At 40.2% G+C, this 15,506-nt stretch overlaps 1 protein-coding gene across 7 annotated transcripts in view; it reads right to left on the bottom strand.

Annotated features, from left to right (window-relative positions):
- Positions 1 to 7,659: 7,659 nt before the first annotated feature.
- The window catches only part of ATXN7L1 (ataxin 7 like 1), a 120,065-nt gene continuing 112,218 nt past the window's right edge, over positions 7,660 to 15,506 (bottom strand). For 6 of the 7 annotated variants that reach the window (XM_032996212.2, XM_032996215.2, XM_032996216.1 and 3 more), the window contains 2 exons: positions 13,557 to 13,631; positions 7,660 to 10,303 (listed from right to left, as the gene is read on the bottom strand). In XM_032996212.2, coding sequence (XP_032852103.2) covers positions 10,262 to 10,303; positions 13,557 to 13,631 — 117 coding nt within the window. In that variant the 3' untranslated portion in view covers positions 7,660 to 10,261. The remainder of the gene's footprint in view (positions 10,304 to 13,556; positions 13,632 to 15,506) is intronic. The other variant, XM_032996214.2, reaches the window with a different exon arrangement.

The following is a 15,506-nucleotide window of genomic DNA, read 5'->3' as shown; positions in this document are numbered from 1 at the left end:
AAAAATCACTAAGTAGAGCAATCCCCAATTTGATTGACAACTAGGAATATTTTTTTTTTAAATTCTACTTCGGTGTTAAAGAAAGCACAATTTATGTCCTTGAAAAAAACATTCTGATAATGCATCATGTTATTTATTATTGAAATAATAAATTATTATCCTCAGTTCATTTGATGATAGTATCAGTTGTATGTATAAGTCCTAAAAGTATGATAGTTTAGGACAATTGATGAGAAACTCACATGGACTGTTGTAAGAGAAATTGAACTTCTGGTGACTGAGAAAACAGGATTTGAGAAACATCTGAAAGTTTTCTGGTTCCATTACAGAGATGCTTCTAACTGAGTTTTAATCAAGAACTAAGGGATCAAATCTAATTTCATGTGTTTAAAGTGCCCTGGTTATACAAATGGAATTTGGCTGAAAGATTTAATACCTGTTGTGACAGAAGCTGAGCCTTTTGCAGAATATCATTAGTAACTTAAGTCTTTTATCTAATTACATAGGACTGAATACCAGGAGTCTTAAGCGTTGTAATGAAGAGGAAGAGGGACTGCAGGTCAGAGATGAAGCTGGCTGCAGAACAAGCATTTGTCTTGCCGAGGAAAACAGGCAGATGGACATCTTCTTCCAAAGGGAAGTTTTAGTTAGAAGACTAAAGTCTAGGGCTGTGGGAAAAGACAGGAGCAATAAGGGCTGGGAAAGATTCCTAGGTCTGCCATACACTTACGGTTAACGTGTTGAGTAGTAGCTCCTTTAATATTTTATCTGCCTCTGCTTCTCCTCAACATGGACGTTAGAAAGCGCTCTCTGTTAGGGAGCACAAAGTGGAGCTGTAGGGATTGCATCTGGCCATTTCTATAGCTGTTTTGGAAGAGCTCCACTTCACCCTTCTATTTTGTATCCTCAAGGACTTCCAAGATACAGGTGAGTTCCTCGCCAGGGAATTTAACACTGTACATTTATAAGGGAAAGTGCAAAGTGCTTAGCAGCAGAAACGTTAAGCTTCTGTATATTAATTATCTCAATGGCCAGAACCCTTTTTTTTTTTTTTTTTTTTTCTTTTTTTACTTTATAGAACAACAGAATAATTTAGGTTGGAATGAATGTCTGGCGATCATGTGGTCAACCCCCCTCTCTCCTCAAACGGCTAATTTCAAAGTTGAGATCAGGTGTTTCACAATCTTCTCAAGTTTTTACTACCTCCAAGACAGAGATTCCACAGCATTGTTTGGTTCCTGTTCTAGTGCTCAACTACATTGCAAAGAATTTTTGCCTTGTGGCTAAGAAGAATTCCCCTTGCTCTGCCTTATGTCTGTTGCTTCTTGCCATTTTGTTGTACACCACCAGGAAGAGTCTGGCTCCATCTTTTCTACAATCACCCATCTTGTAGCTAAAGACAGTGCTCAGACTCCTTAATCTTCTTGTCTTAAAACAGCAAAACATTTTTTTTTTAGCATATCCTTATACATCATTTGCTTCAGCTACTAATCATCTAGGTAGTACTCCACTGGACTCACCTCAGTATTCATGATGTGTCTCGTACAGTGGAGGCCCAAACTGGGCATGGTTCTGTAGAAGCAGTCTCATGAGTGCCAAAACCGAGGATGACAGTTACTGTCCTCTAACTGCTGTGGCTCAGGCTGTGGTTAGCTTTCAGCACCCCAGGGGCCCCTTACTCACTCACCTTCAGCTTGTCCACCCGCCCTTTTCCTGCAAAGATGCTTTCTTGCCAGTCAGCACCCTGCTTGTTGAATGACATGAGGTTATGCCTCCCTCCCAGGTGTAGGACACTGCATTTGTCTTTAATGAACCTAATGAAGTTCCTCGCAGACCAATTTTCTAGCGTGTTGAGCTCCCTCTGAAGGACAGCCCTGCTCCTACTGTATCAATTGCCTCCCCACCCCCAATTTGTTGTGATCCATGAATCTGCAACCCATCCCAACATCCAGCATGGTAGTGAAACCCTTCAGCATTATTTGGCCCAGTATTAACCCCTGAGACATGTTACTAGTATCAACCAACCAACCAGACCTCAAGCATCTGACCTCAGCCCTCTGAGACCTGCTGTTGAGCTGATTTTCCACCCACCTTGTAGTCCATGCTTTGAATGCAAAAGCAGATGGTGTCAAAAGCCTTGCTAAGGCCAAAGTAAACAGCATTCATTGCTCTCTGGTCAGTACCTGTAGGCAGTCATTTCATCACAGAAGGCAAGCAGGCTGATCAGGCATAGATTCCCCTTGGTAAATCCACTTTGTCTAGACATGGCTTCTAAGACAGTTTGTTCCATAATCTGCCTGAGGTTGAAGTTGGGTTGAGCAGCCTGTAGTTTTCTGGATCTTTCTTGAAAATGGACATTGTATTTGCCTTCTTCCTGTCTTTAGAAACCCTGTACCCTGTTCACCGTGATCTTTCAAGGTTGACAGCAGCGTTGTAATGATATCAGCCTGTATCCTTGAACAGAGCCCAGCTTTTCCCATACTGGTATAGATCCAGGATAAGTAGTCCTTAACTCAAGCTTCCTCTTATGTGCGTAGTACCTCACTCCCCAGACTCGGCCTGAAGATCTGAGTACAGACATCTCCAGTTAAAACCTGAAGCAAAGGCAGCACCAAGTGTACCTCAGTCATTTCCATGTCCTTTGTCACTAGAATACCCGTCCCACATAGTGGGGCCGGCATTTTACTTAGCCTTCTTTCCATGTTAATGTACAGAAAGTATCCTTCGCATCTCTCACTAATTCCAACTCCAGCTGAGCTTTGGCTTTCCTAGTTCTGCTTCAGCATGCCTGAGCAGCATTTCTGTATTCCTGCAGGGTAGCCCATCCCTGATTCCACAGTCTATACTATTGCCTTTTGGATTTGATTTCAGTCAGGAGTTCCTCACTCAGCCATGCTGGCCTTCTCCCTGCATATCAGAATGGACTACTGTCCTTGTGCTTCAGCTAGCTGCCCTGGGCACTTCAGGGCAGTCTTCTGTGGGAGTCTGCCAACAAAATGTCTGCAGGAGACAAAGTCTGTTCTCCTAAATTCAAGGGTTGCAATTCAACTATTTATCTGCCTTGCTTCCCTCAGAATCATAAGCTTTGCTATCTCATACTCACTGCTGCCAAGGCTGACACCAATGTCAGTGTTCCCAGCCAGCCCTTCCTTATGTGAGAGTAGCATGTCTAGCATAGCCAGACTCAGCTTGTTGAGCACTTCTGTCAAGAAATTGTCCTTGATGTACTACAGAAGTAGCCTGGATCACTTGGGCCTCCATTGTGTTGCCATCCCAATCCCCTCCACAAGAACAAGAGCCTGCAGTCGTGAGGCTAAGCTGAGAATTTTTGTTTGTTTTTTTCCAGTTACCTGCAAAATAAAGACTAAACCTGCCATCAAAAATCATATACTAGGAAAAATTAAATATCAGGAATTAGAAAAATACTTCCAGTTACTGTTTCCAAGTCAAAGAGAAGTAAAAATAGGTCACAAAAAAGCTAGTGTAATATCAGGAGACTTAGCTCTCTTACAGAACTGGCCACTTCCCAGCTGACTGAAAACCCAATAAATTGATTTCCTAGAACTACGGTGGGACTCTTGCTGAAGGCAAAGGGGAAAAAAGAAGTTACTTGGCAGGAGCCTTCATTCTTTGAGATATATATTTGTCTGTTTAAGTGTGGCTCTGAGCCCATAGCTCTTAAGACCACAGGTGCTTTTATTCCAGCAGTATCTGTAGAGTGAGTACACACTACACAGGGTGGTGGATCCATCTCCATTGCCTTAGTTTCTCTGAACCCCTCCACAGTCCAAAAAGTGACATTTGGAACAACAGAAAGGCTGGGCATGAGGTTTGGAAGCAAAAGTAAGTGTGGATTATGCATCTCCAAAGACACGCGTTACCGATGAGTAACCTCTGATTTTTCCCGTATTTGACCGTAAGTCCACACAGCTATTCTAATAGTGGTCTCTTCAGTCAATACCCTGTAAAAGCACAGTTTACCAGGAAGAAGTCTTGGAGCACTTCCTGATGTCATCATTGCTCTACCAAGTCCAACACTTCTGGATGCATCAACATCTGGTGAAGGTGAATGTCAGTGTGAGTGGTTGCTCACAGGCCGGGATCCTGTAGGAAGAAAGAGCCCCCACTGTTGCAGTTCAGCACTGGGAGGATTGCAGCATGTGGGGGTGTCCTATGCTGGAGCAACTTGGGAAGGGCTGCAGCCCATTGGAGGGACTCAAGTCAGAGGAATTCTGTGGAGGACTGTTTCCTGTGAGAGGGGGACCACACTGGAACAGGGGGACGTTGCAGAAGATCCCCCCTTCCCCGAGATGGAAGAGGCGGCAGCACTGACTGCACCCCCCCACTCCCTGCCCCTGTGCCGCTGCAACGGAGAGGTAAAGATCTCGGGAGCAGAGCTGAGCCTGGGAAGAAGTGAAGAGTCGGGGAAGGTGTTTTCAAGATGTGGTAATGCTTCTCACTGCTGTCAAGTGTTGGGGTTGGTTTTAGGGTCTGTATTAAATTTATGTTCTTTTTTCTTCCCCTAACAAATCTGTCTTTTGCCCATGACCATAATGGGTGATTCATCCATTCCTGTCCTATCTTGAATCCCAAGCCTTTGCTTATTTTCTCCTCAGTGCTGGGGGGGAAGGGGAGATGTGAGCAGCTGTGTAGTGCTCAGTTGCCCTCTGAGCTGAAACCACAAGGAGCAAACATGCACTTCGCTTGGAGCACAAATGGAGCATTTCCCTTGGAATGTTTTTTTTTCAGAAGCATCCATGCTCAGGGGGTGAAGCTGCAGGCCTTGGCAGCACTCTGCAAAATAACACAAGTGAAAACCAGCTTTCTGCACTTTCTTGGTGTCTCCTTGATAATGAAGCAGCAAGCCTGGTGTGTTGGCATTACTTTTCAGGCTGTGGTTCATACCAAAATCCTAAAGGGAATTAACAAGGAAGGAGTAACTCAAGACAAGATTAAAAAACCCCACCCAAACAACAACCACCACCTCCCTAGCCTCTCCTCCCCTCCCCCCAAACCAAAACAATACACCACAAAACCCCCCACTGATTATGGGTCAAAATAAGAGAAAACTAAAGAAAAAGGCAGGCAAATAGTTGCAACTTAAGAGTGGAGCTGACCAGATGGGCAAGTTTTTCGTGTAGGGTCTTGAATTCAGAATTAATGTGACAGGCCTGTGTATTCTGCATCTGTAGTGGTAAAGGCTAAAGGGTTGAGCCCAAGTAATCCTTTTCCAGTGAGCTGTCTTCTCACCTGTGACACAGCTTTCCAAATCAGGACTGAGTAAATTTGCCACTGGGAAGGGATGATGGTTTCTCTGCTGCAGTGATGCTTACTCTGTCACCATTTCCTCCTCTGCCTCAGTGTGGGCCAGGCTGGAGATCAGCTGACGCAGACACAGGACTCGCAGGGTTGCACTCCTGAATTCATCAGGCCATTCACTGTATTTACACCTGTAGTATTCTGTACATAGACTTTGTTCACGCTAGACAACTTTTCTGAAAAACTAGGCTCTTGTGGTGTCACATAACCACGTTAGTAACTGCTCCAAGTTAGTCAAACCCAGATTCAATTTCAGAGCTAAATCTTTCAGGTTTGGGAAATGTGCAAAGGGGCAACTGAACATTGTGCACCATCTTGAATCCCTACTGGTGTCCTTACCCTCAAATCAAGTTGTCCTGGATTGCGATTGTTATTTCTGGTAAGCTCCACCTAAACAAGAGAAGCATCCCTAAAGCTTTCCTTCTCCCTTCTGCAGGGAGAGCAGATCACAGACTAGTTCTAAGTATTTCTGCAGGTCAGCCATAAAAAAATCAAAAAACCACACACAAAAGAATTTGGCCCATGTCATTTGTGATGCATTACAAAATGAGAATGAGAGTATGTATACCATCTACCATGGATTCTCCCGCTGAAAGGCAAACAGGGACCTGCTGCTGAATTATCAGCTTTATCTTTCTTCTACTTTGGAAAGCATGTTTTAAAAGAGGCCTGTACTTGTTTTGAGTAGTAGCTTTCAAGAGGTACTCAAGGAGCAAAACAGCATAAAAATTTGCATGAAATAAACATTCTTGTGTTCTGAAGTCTGAATCTGTTGTATGAAACTCCTCCAAATATTTCTGGAATCAGCATTTGGCATTTTTTCCAATTGTGAATTCTGACAGATTTGGAAGAATAAAACAGATACTGGTTGCACACAGCAATGACTTTCTTCTAAAATAAATAGTTCTGTGGTAAAAACAGAAGCATGAAAACTAGAGTGCAGTGAATAAAGAAGTTACAGTGTGATCTGCTTCCCCATGAAACTGGTGGTATTTAGAGCATGTTAGATAATACAAGCAAAAAAGTACTGCTACAAGCAAAATACTTGTTGTGTAACCAAAAAAAGTGTGGGGGAAACCAACTCTAAATAGAGAACAGCTTGTAAATCATCCTAATGAACCTGCAAGTGCTAAACAATTACTCAGATTCACATTTGGAAAATAAATTCAGTGGTCTTTGGCCTTTGCTGGCCATGGGCAATGATGGCAAGCAACTAGTAACTCAGGGCTGTAACACTCCATTTTCTTGGCTGTAGCTTTAATTTCTGATGGCTGCCAGAAATGGCAAAACATCTTACAAACACAGTGTCACTCTTCAGCCATACACGGGGACCACTTTATCAGATGAAGCATCAATATTTACTGTTACTTCATGATGTTTATTTTTTCTATACTGGAAAAAATAAACTCAAGATTAAAAAAAAAAGTCTTCAAAATATAAGCAGCTCAGACCAAGCACAAGTTGGACAGTAAAGAGGAAGTTCAGGATTAGCTTTTGTGACAGGTATCAGAACATGCTGGTCATTACACAAAAAGCTGTTTACCTAGAAGTTAAAATTTTCCTCCTTCGATTACTGTTTCCTGTAACGCAGGCGAGCTTTCTATCTCCTCTGCCAGTTCTGAGTGTATGCATACAAAAATGCAGTTTGCAGTCCAGATTTCTTGCTTTTAAAAAAGATCATACCATAATTGTGAGCATCTTCCCTACAGTGTCTCCACAACTGTGTTTCCAGATACTTCATAAAAGGAGAATAAAAATGTACATCTTCCCCAGATTTGCAGAAGAGGTTTGCTGCGAGAGAAAAAACTGCAATCCTCTCCGCAGAGCTGACAAACCAATGAACAATTTAAGTCTCATTTGATCTGTAATTGGAACAGGCTTTACAAAGAACAAGAATCTTAATGCCCAGATGAAAGTTGCATTTTTAGTATTAACAATGATAAAAAGACTGGTTATAAATTTGTACTGCCCACTGAAGTGAGAATTCCTTAATCTAGCAGCTGTAGCAAAGTTAATTCTTATACTGATAAGGAATGAGAAAATGCATTCAGCTAAGCACATGAATTTAAAAATGATTTATCAGTGCAAAAACCTCAGTAGCTGATCATCACACATGTCCTGACATGTAAATACAAAAATATTTTAGACACGAATGCCAAAAATAATCCCAGAGCAATTCAGCCCTGTACAGAGAGCCGGGCAGATATTTTTGAACTACCAGTCGAGTTCTCAGTGCTATCTGCACGGCGTATTTCAGCCTCTGGGAAGAAAAAGGGCAGACTTGCAATACATACCATTTTTGCTTTGCAAAGATAAATAATGACAAAACCCATCTGTTTCTTACAAACATATAAATTATTTTATTTACAAAGCCATGTTACAAAAAAAAAATAATAATAAAGCAAAAAACAAAAAATACAATCGCTCACTAGAGAATATCTCCAGGCCCGGTGTTGAACCATGGCAGTATCAATCAGATACATGTTTGTTCTGTTTTTCCTTTTTTAAACTGTAAGCCATAGAATTTACTATTTACACCTACTTTAGACATTTATTCTGCTTACAATTATCACAAGCATGGAATGAATTCTATTTGATACTGCTAATACATAAAGGTGCAGGACAAAGAATGAAAATACTTAGTGTTACAAAATATGGATTGTAGAAAAGAAATTGGCTGTACAAGTATGGCATTTTTTTTTTCTTAGAATGATTGGACATGCTTTCTTCAAAAGTCTTCTGGAAAAGGTTCTAAAATCTGTAGTAGGAAAGCACAATATAGCAGGTGCAAATTCATTTCTGTGCAACAACAGTTATTTAATATATCCCATGACTGACCAGCTATGCAAAACCCACAGAGTTTTGTTAAAGTGCCATGGGTCAACAGCATAACAAAATATAAGGTGTAAATAGAAAAATTTCTTTTTTTCTTCTTTTTTTTTAAAACAATAGTTCACTGAGAATCAGCAATAATAGAATATGCTGTATAAACTATTCTCTACAAAGGTCGATCAGCACTATTTACAATTGTTACATCAATACAAAAGAAGGCATACAAGTTATCCAAGTCGCTTTTTATGGCTGACGGGCCTATGCATTGCGTATGTGTAACAACCAAAGCTTCTGAGCCTCTATTGCTGGAAACAAATCACAAGATTTTCAGGCAAATGGGGAAAAAAAGAACTACTAGGTGAATGCTACACTAATAATGCATTATAGGCTGGTCCAGTTTGTATCCATTTTTTTCAAATGTTTACGTCCATTTCACTTTCCAGGCTGAAATTTTCGATACATATAATTAAATGATGATTCTTTGACGATGAAGAACACTGTGGGATTTCACTGCGTGCTTAACTTTCCTGAAATGCTGTCAGGTGTAAGCCAGTTGGAAAAAAAAATTAAGCAGCATTCAAAGGACAGGCTCCATATTCCAGCTTTCCAATTAAAAGATGCATGGAAAGAGCTAAAGCTTCCTAAAACTACAAAATTGCTCCTTCAGTCACTGATTAGCATTATTTCTCAGAAGCAACCACTGAATCTCACAACCACTGTTTTCCCTCAACAACTAGAAATAGCAGTTCATTGATTACAGGGGATGACTTTGTTACTGAGATTTTTAAACTCCTGCAGTTTTATAACTCAAAATAAATTAAAAAAAAAAAAAATCAACATAGTACTGTTCCTAAAACTAAACAAGACAAAAATTGTGCAAAAATAACAAAGATATGTACACATTTTTCAGTCTGAAGAAATGTACAATAAAAACATAATTCAAAGAACATTTTAAAAATATAAACATTGCTTAAACTTTCCTAAGTTTCATACTGTTTCTGAAACTATACCGGTCAGTTAGCTCTGAAGTATAGCAAAACATAAATTATTACAAAATTAACACTATAAAAATTTATTTTAAGAATATTTCTAAACTTTTTTCAAAGGGTCTAGCCTTGTTTATAATTGCTTAAACATTTTTAGTCTTAAAATTTGCCTTAAGCCTTCTTTTTTTAAAAAAGAAAGTAGTAATAATCTCCCTATTTGCAGTCTCTCGCCTTTCCCCTTGATGTAAATAAACCAGCATATAAGTGCACTTTTAACACTGTAGAAATAAAAATTAACTCCTCTGTACTATTGTTTCAGTACCTAGTATTGGCTTCCTGATTATAAAATCTATATTTTTATTAAAAAATTATTCAGTAATCCTATAAGAAACACTGTCAGTGCAATTCTATTAATGCAAGCCAATCTGCTTAACTCCTGTCCTTGCAAACCCAAACTGTTTACTGAAGTTACCAAGCATGATGATCTTAAGGGTCTAGAAATCCACCAAGACAGGGGGATTTTACAGGCTGAGCCCCTGATAACATTAATTACAGTTTGGTGCAAAAATCCGCTATGCATTGATTGAAGTATAGATTCCTTAAGAGCCCGATCCTGGAAGAGGCTGAACACTCAGAATTCCCACTGAAATTATTAAATGCTGTAGGTACAGAGCACCAGTCAGGATTAGTCCCTAAAGTTGCAGTGCCCCAGCTGTTTGCAAATTACTAAGAAATGCACTCAATTTTTATCCATAGGACAAGCTTAAATACAGAATTACTGTAATTTTTATTTAATGAAAAAATTTGGAGATCTTTTAAATAAATTCAAATCATGATCTGATTTTTTTTGGAATGTCCACTGTGTTCTGGTAAGGAAACAAAGGGAGCATTGCAACGCTAACAGCTTTAAAAGGCATGAAACATAACCAAGCAGAATGCACAGATCAGTGGCAAATACAAGTGAAAAACTAAACAAATCACTATTACAGTTTTCTGTAAATTTAATTCTCTTTAAAACCACAAATTCATAAAAGGTTAAATCCATCTGCAGGACATAGAAAAGAAAAACCCTGTGGAGTAGGGCTGCTGAGAGCTAGAGATTATAGGCTGGTTCCTTTTCCTTGTTATGGAAGAGTCCTTATTCTACCAGTCCGGTTTGATGTCTTCTAAAAGAGAAACCAGAACCAGGTTCAAAATCACAAAATGTCTTTCCGTATATAATACTTTAATAACATCTGTGTCTGACAGAACTCAAAGCAGGAATTTATTTCAAGTGCCTGAACTAAATTCCCTCCCTGTTTACTGATTACATTAGACCTTTAAGAAAAGGAACAGCTTATTTCCTTTTGGGACTGTCTGACTTCAGTAAGCTTTGGTGAATCTCATGTTCATTTACTTGGTGTATCATTACAAACAAAGAGCAGCAATTAGATGACAACTCTGAAGAATCTTTTCCTCTACACAGCATGTTTCCGTGCACAAGGAATCCCCACACAGCATACATGTTGTCACCTTCCCTTAATAAAATGATCTACTCAGTATTTAAAAACCACCACATACTGAGGTCTTGAAGTGTTAACACATTCAGGCACCTAAAAGCACTATGAAGACAAAAACACTTGATTAGTTACAGAGCTAGAACAAGGATAAAACCTGGAGAAAACAAGCTTTTAATGCATGATTTGTATTAACAGGCACAGATAATTTGACTGTAAAACTACAATTCCATTAATGTTTGTTAAAACCAAGTAGTTTTTTATAGGGAAAAGTAGTGTTTTTTTAATTAAAGCAACAACAGTTGGAAAACCAAGCACACTTTTACGTATATAAGCCTCTGTTCAGGTCTCAGACAGATGCAGCAGCATTCAAATTAAACATCAATTGAGAACAATTCATTTGAGTTTAACCTGACTGAGTTTAATGCGATGGGAGCGAGCAGAGAGGCCCCCAGCAGTTATCCTCACAGCTCCCCGGAGAACCTCGCAGTACAGTGCACTTCAACCAATGTAGCAAATGACCGAAACCAACCACTTGGGTGAAATCAAAACAGCCACGGGGCACCGTTATCTCCCAACTCAATAAGGAGGAACGCCCGGTTACCGGTGGCGGGCGACGTTCACACGGGACACGAGCGGGGAAGCGAGCGCTCGCGGTGGGACTGGGCGCAGGCGATCCCAGGCTCAAACGAGACCGGCTGTACAGCCTGCCGCAATTCCCGAGTGCCTCCTCCTCACCCAGGCACTCAAACCCGCGTTAAGGAACCCTCTCCCTTCTCTCGAGAAACAACAATCTTCTCCCTTCCAACACCCCTCCGCACCAGCAGACAACCCCGACAGGCTGGCTGGCCGGGTGACGCAGTGGAGGCAGCCCAGAGCAGCTGCCCTATATGCACATTTAGCTTGACAGCCACAATTCTACTTCAAACTGCACTGTTAAAAGGCTGTTGTTCTGACTTGCATTCGTGAAAACTTGCCTGATTTTTCCAACTATAAACCCTGGTGTACAGCTGAGATTGTCTCTGCCTACAGACCTTGCTTCACTTGGGCTCTCTGATTACCACAGTTACAACACTAACATTAAAAACATGAGCACTCAGGTTCCCTCAGTAATATCTTTACTGTCAGAGCATGTGCTTGCAGATCCACTTATTGTTACCTCATTAATAACACCTTTTATAAAGAAATATTATGGCACAGTTTAAGACTAAAACTTTTTTTAGAGACTATTCAGTTGCTAGATTGGAGATGAAAGCTGTCAACAAAGCAGCTCAGATTTACTTTGACAGTGACAAGCATTTATTAGATAGGTAATCATTATTCATGGTTCCAAATACTAAAATCCTGTGTTAGTGTTTTAAAAAAAAAAAAAAAAAAAAAAAAGGCTTACTAAAACACAATACATCTTGATTTTCTTTTATATTTGTATTCTGAGATCCATATTCAACTACCAAAATGACAGAAACATATTGTTAACAATAAAGAGTTTGTGGGGCTTAAAACAAGCAAACACTTCTATTTTTGATAAAGTTACAGCAACAGGCAGCTGAAAAACTCGGCAATAGCCTCTGTTTACATAAGGCTGCCACAAAATTAATGTTTTGTACTGTCAGGTTTTCCCCACGGGATCTAGGCAACAGATCCCAGCAAGTTCTGCTCCTCGGGTAGTGTGTATTTTATACACAGGAGCAGGAGGTTAAAGCAAAAACAGTTTTGCACTTCAGAGCAGCTTTATCCCATGGTTGTTACTGGCAGTTGCATGACAGTGTCTCACACAGGAAAATGCCACTGTGCCCTAGAAGTGTAAAGAAACTTTCCACTTTCTTCCCTTCAGATTAGTTCTTCTGTACATACACTGCTTTGCATTCACCACCAAGAGGAAAAAAATATTAAATTTACTGTTTGGCAGTTCATCTCAAGATGTGATTCAGAATATTTTTAATGGGGATACAGTTGTGGGTTATCATGACTACAATCATTACTATTCTTTTGCTGTGTCTACACAGCAGGAACTAAGCAGCACAGTCATTTGGAATAACTACTCCTGTATAATTTAGCCAGAATACGTAACAGAATTCTAAAATATTGACTGGTTGTACACAAAAATCCTCTGGAATTTTTGTTCACTTGTGACTATACCTTGCTGAGGTGGGAAACCTTTTCATACCAAGGATCTTGGTAGTTAATTCTTGGTGAACTACTCAATTTGGAGAGTCAAACAGCAAGGGCCATATTCAAAAAATAAACTAGTCTATCAGTCCTCCAGACAGATGAGGGCTAGGTTACAGGTCAAGTACTTGTCCTCATGAAAAAATCTGAGTTACAGAATTTCTTATAATTATCTGACTAGTAGCCTGTGTGATAAACAGGTATGGTGGGAACACTAAGGATTTCTCACAGTCTAAGAACTCAGATTATGCTTAGTTTAGTTATGCTTTCAGATTAGTTTCTCTGAACAGTCTCCTCTGTCCTGTATCTGTCCTCCCTTTGCTGCTTTCATTTCTGGCCTATTTTTAAATGCTGTCCCTCCTGTGCCAGTTTGGGGACTCTGCTGTGCCATCTTGCTCAGCACGGGAAGTTGGATGGAAAAACCACATCAGCTTAGCTGGATCCTGCACAGTTTCTGCTGCTGCTGAGTTTGTATCACCAAAGCAACAGCCAGTGAGCAGCACATAAACCAACCTGAGGCATATTACAGGTGGTGAAAAACAAACCAAAAACTTGTTGTTCAGCAATCTCAGAAAAGAAAATAGCTGGAAAAAAAATTAAGTGAGAGGAGAAATCTAATATTAGTTCACCAAAAGACAGCTTCTATAAAGAACTGTATTCATAAAGAAATTGTATTTTAAGGTTTTACAGTATAAAATATTTCATAACCACTTAGAGACTACTTAAGTACACTCTTTTTTTTAAAGCAACTTACTTGTCTGTTGTGTACTGGGTTTGATGTACTCGAAGGACTGGATTGTGACAAAGCTACACTGCTATTTTTTCCAATCTGAAAGACATTAATTGAGCAGTATTGAGAGGCATATTTGTCAGCTGAATGCAGATGCTGGTAATGGCCTTCCCTTTCCTGTGTAAAGTGGCACTAATTGCCTTGCATTTGGAACACAGGTATTTTGCTATTGCAAAAGATACACTTCAGATAGAATCATAATTCTCTCTCAGAGCCTGCACACTTTAATTAAACTTGTAAAAGGCACATAAATACTATTACAGGTCAGAAAACAACATAAGAAACAGTTACCGAGGGAATACAGATTGTAAACTCCCACTTTTCTAGACTGAAATACTAGTTTCTCTAGTTACCGGAGTCATCTAGTGAAGCTAGGCAGCAACCGAGAGTGCATCGAGTGCTCAAGGCCACAGACTCCTCCCCAGGGGACCCTCCCCACTCCTGGGAGTTAAAGCCAAGCACCATAGCGTGCCCTAAATTATTCCATTTTCTCCCATATAATGTCATCTTTTATTATTGCTCAATAAAGCAATTATTAACCAGAAGGATCGATTTCCGGAGGTTTAAATTTACAGTTCTATCATTTTACTGCATCAGAGAATTTCTTTGGAAGTGCAAACTGATAGTACACATACGTACATTTTTAAAAGTACTTAGTTAAAATGTTGCAATATTCAATCTGCATATTTCAATGCTTGAGGGATTACAGCGCTCTGCAAGAGCAGTCTGTTTTAGGTTTTCTACAATGACCCATAAACATAGTGGAGATATTTCTGTTGCAGTACAAAAGGGGAGACAGCTGGTGAGTCAGAGGAGTAGTTCTTCAGGGGTTACAAGGCTGATAAAAATGAACCATGGACACCTGCCTACAAATGGCAGATGACTGGAGCTTGAATAGTTATCCACAGGGTCAAAGGGCTTCAAGTAACGTCAATTTTAATCATTTGATGGAGAGGTAGCAAGGACCTGTCTTCTAAACAGTGAGAAATGCAGTTGCAAGTTTCTTACGGAATAGATGGGACTGTGGCTTTGGCTGGCAAGGTTCTCACCAAAGTCAATTTGCTCATTCCCTTCTGCAACATCATTTGTCATTTTGCCCTTTCACGTATACAGTGAAAGGTGGTAACCTTTATCTCCTCCTCCATATCTGCCCTTTCTCACACAGTGACTGTTCAAAACAGCATTCTCTGTTTCTCTGTTCACATTCTATCCAGAAGAAATGTTTTAAGTTTTTATTTACACCCACTTCTGAAGGCAGGTCCTGTGGTGCACAAAGTCTAAAAGGGAAGGCCTCTGCCTATCCTGCTCCCTTTAGCGTGGTGTTTTGCATGCTATAGCTGCTCTCCAGGTAGTAATGTGCTTTTCTTCAATATACAAATCTTGACTAAAGATACACAACCTTGTAAAATCTTTCCTTGCCATTCAGAACATCATGACACACCTGCAAACCTTTCTTCTCTACATCCACCACTGTAACACTCACAAAACCCTTCCATAATAAAATACATGTCCATCTTTGAAAATGGAAAAACACCCACTAGGAAATCAACTTGCTGAGATCCTAGAATCATGAGAGGGAATATTACACCTCATCAGGCTTACATTCATTCAGTGCTCCTGAGACTAACAGGCTCGCTACATCAGACAAAGCAAGGAGCGACACAGCTTGCAGCACCGTGGTCGGCTTTGAGCCGCTTTTCCACCCCTTCACTGAGAGCCGGAGGGGCCGCGCTCCAGGACAGGGGGTAACTCCGACCGACTGAGCAGTCACAGCACTCAGCGGAAGTACGAAAGATTCCCATTTGTGTTGGGTCTTTAATGATGGGAACACCATTTCAAAAGGATTAGGGTGAGGCCAAGACTCAAATACTTTTTTTTTTTTTTTTTAATTTTTTAAAAATAAAGTATATTTCA

The sequence above is a fragment of the Tyto alba genome, unplaced genomic scaffold, assembly GCF_018691265.1.
Source record: "Tyto alba isolate M040663 unplaced genomic scaffold, T.alba_DEE_v4.0 Super-Scaffold_2, whole genome shotgun sequence".
NCBI lineage: Eukaryota > Metazoa > Chordata > Aves > Strigiformes > Tytonidae > Tyto > Tyto alba.
Note: the sequence above shows the minus strand (reverse complement) of the source record. Positions and strands in the feature narration are given on the sequence as shown.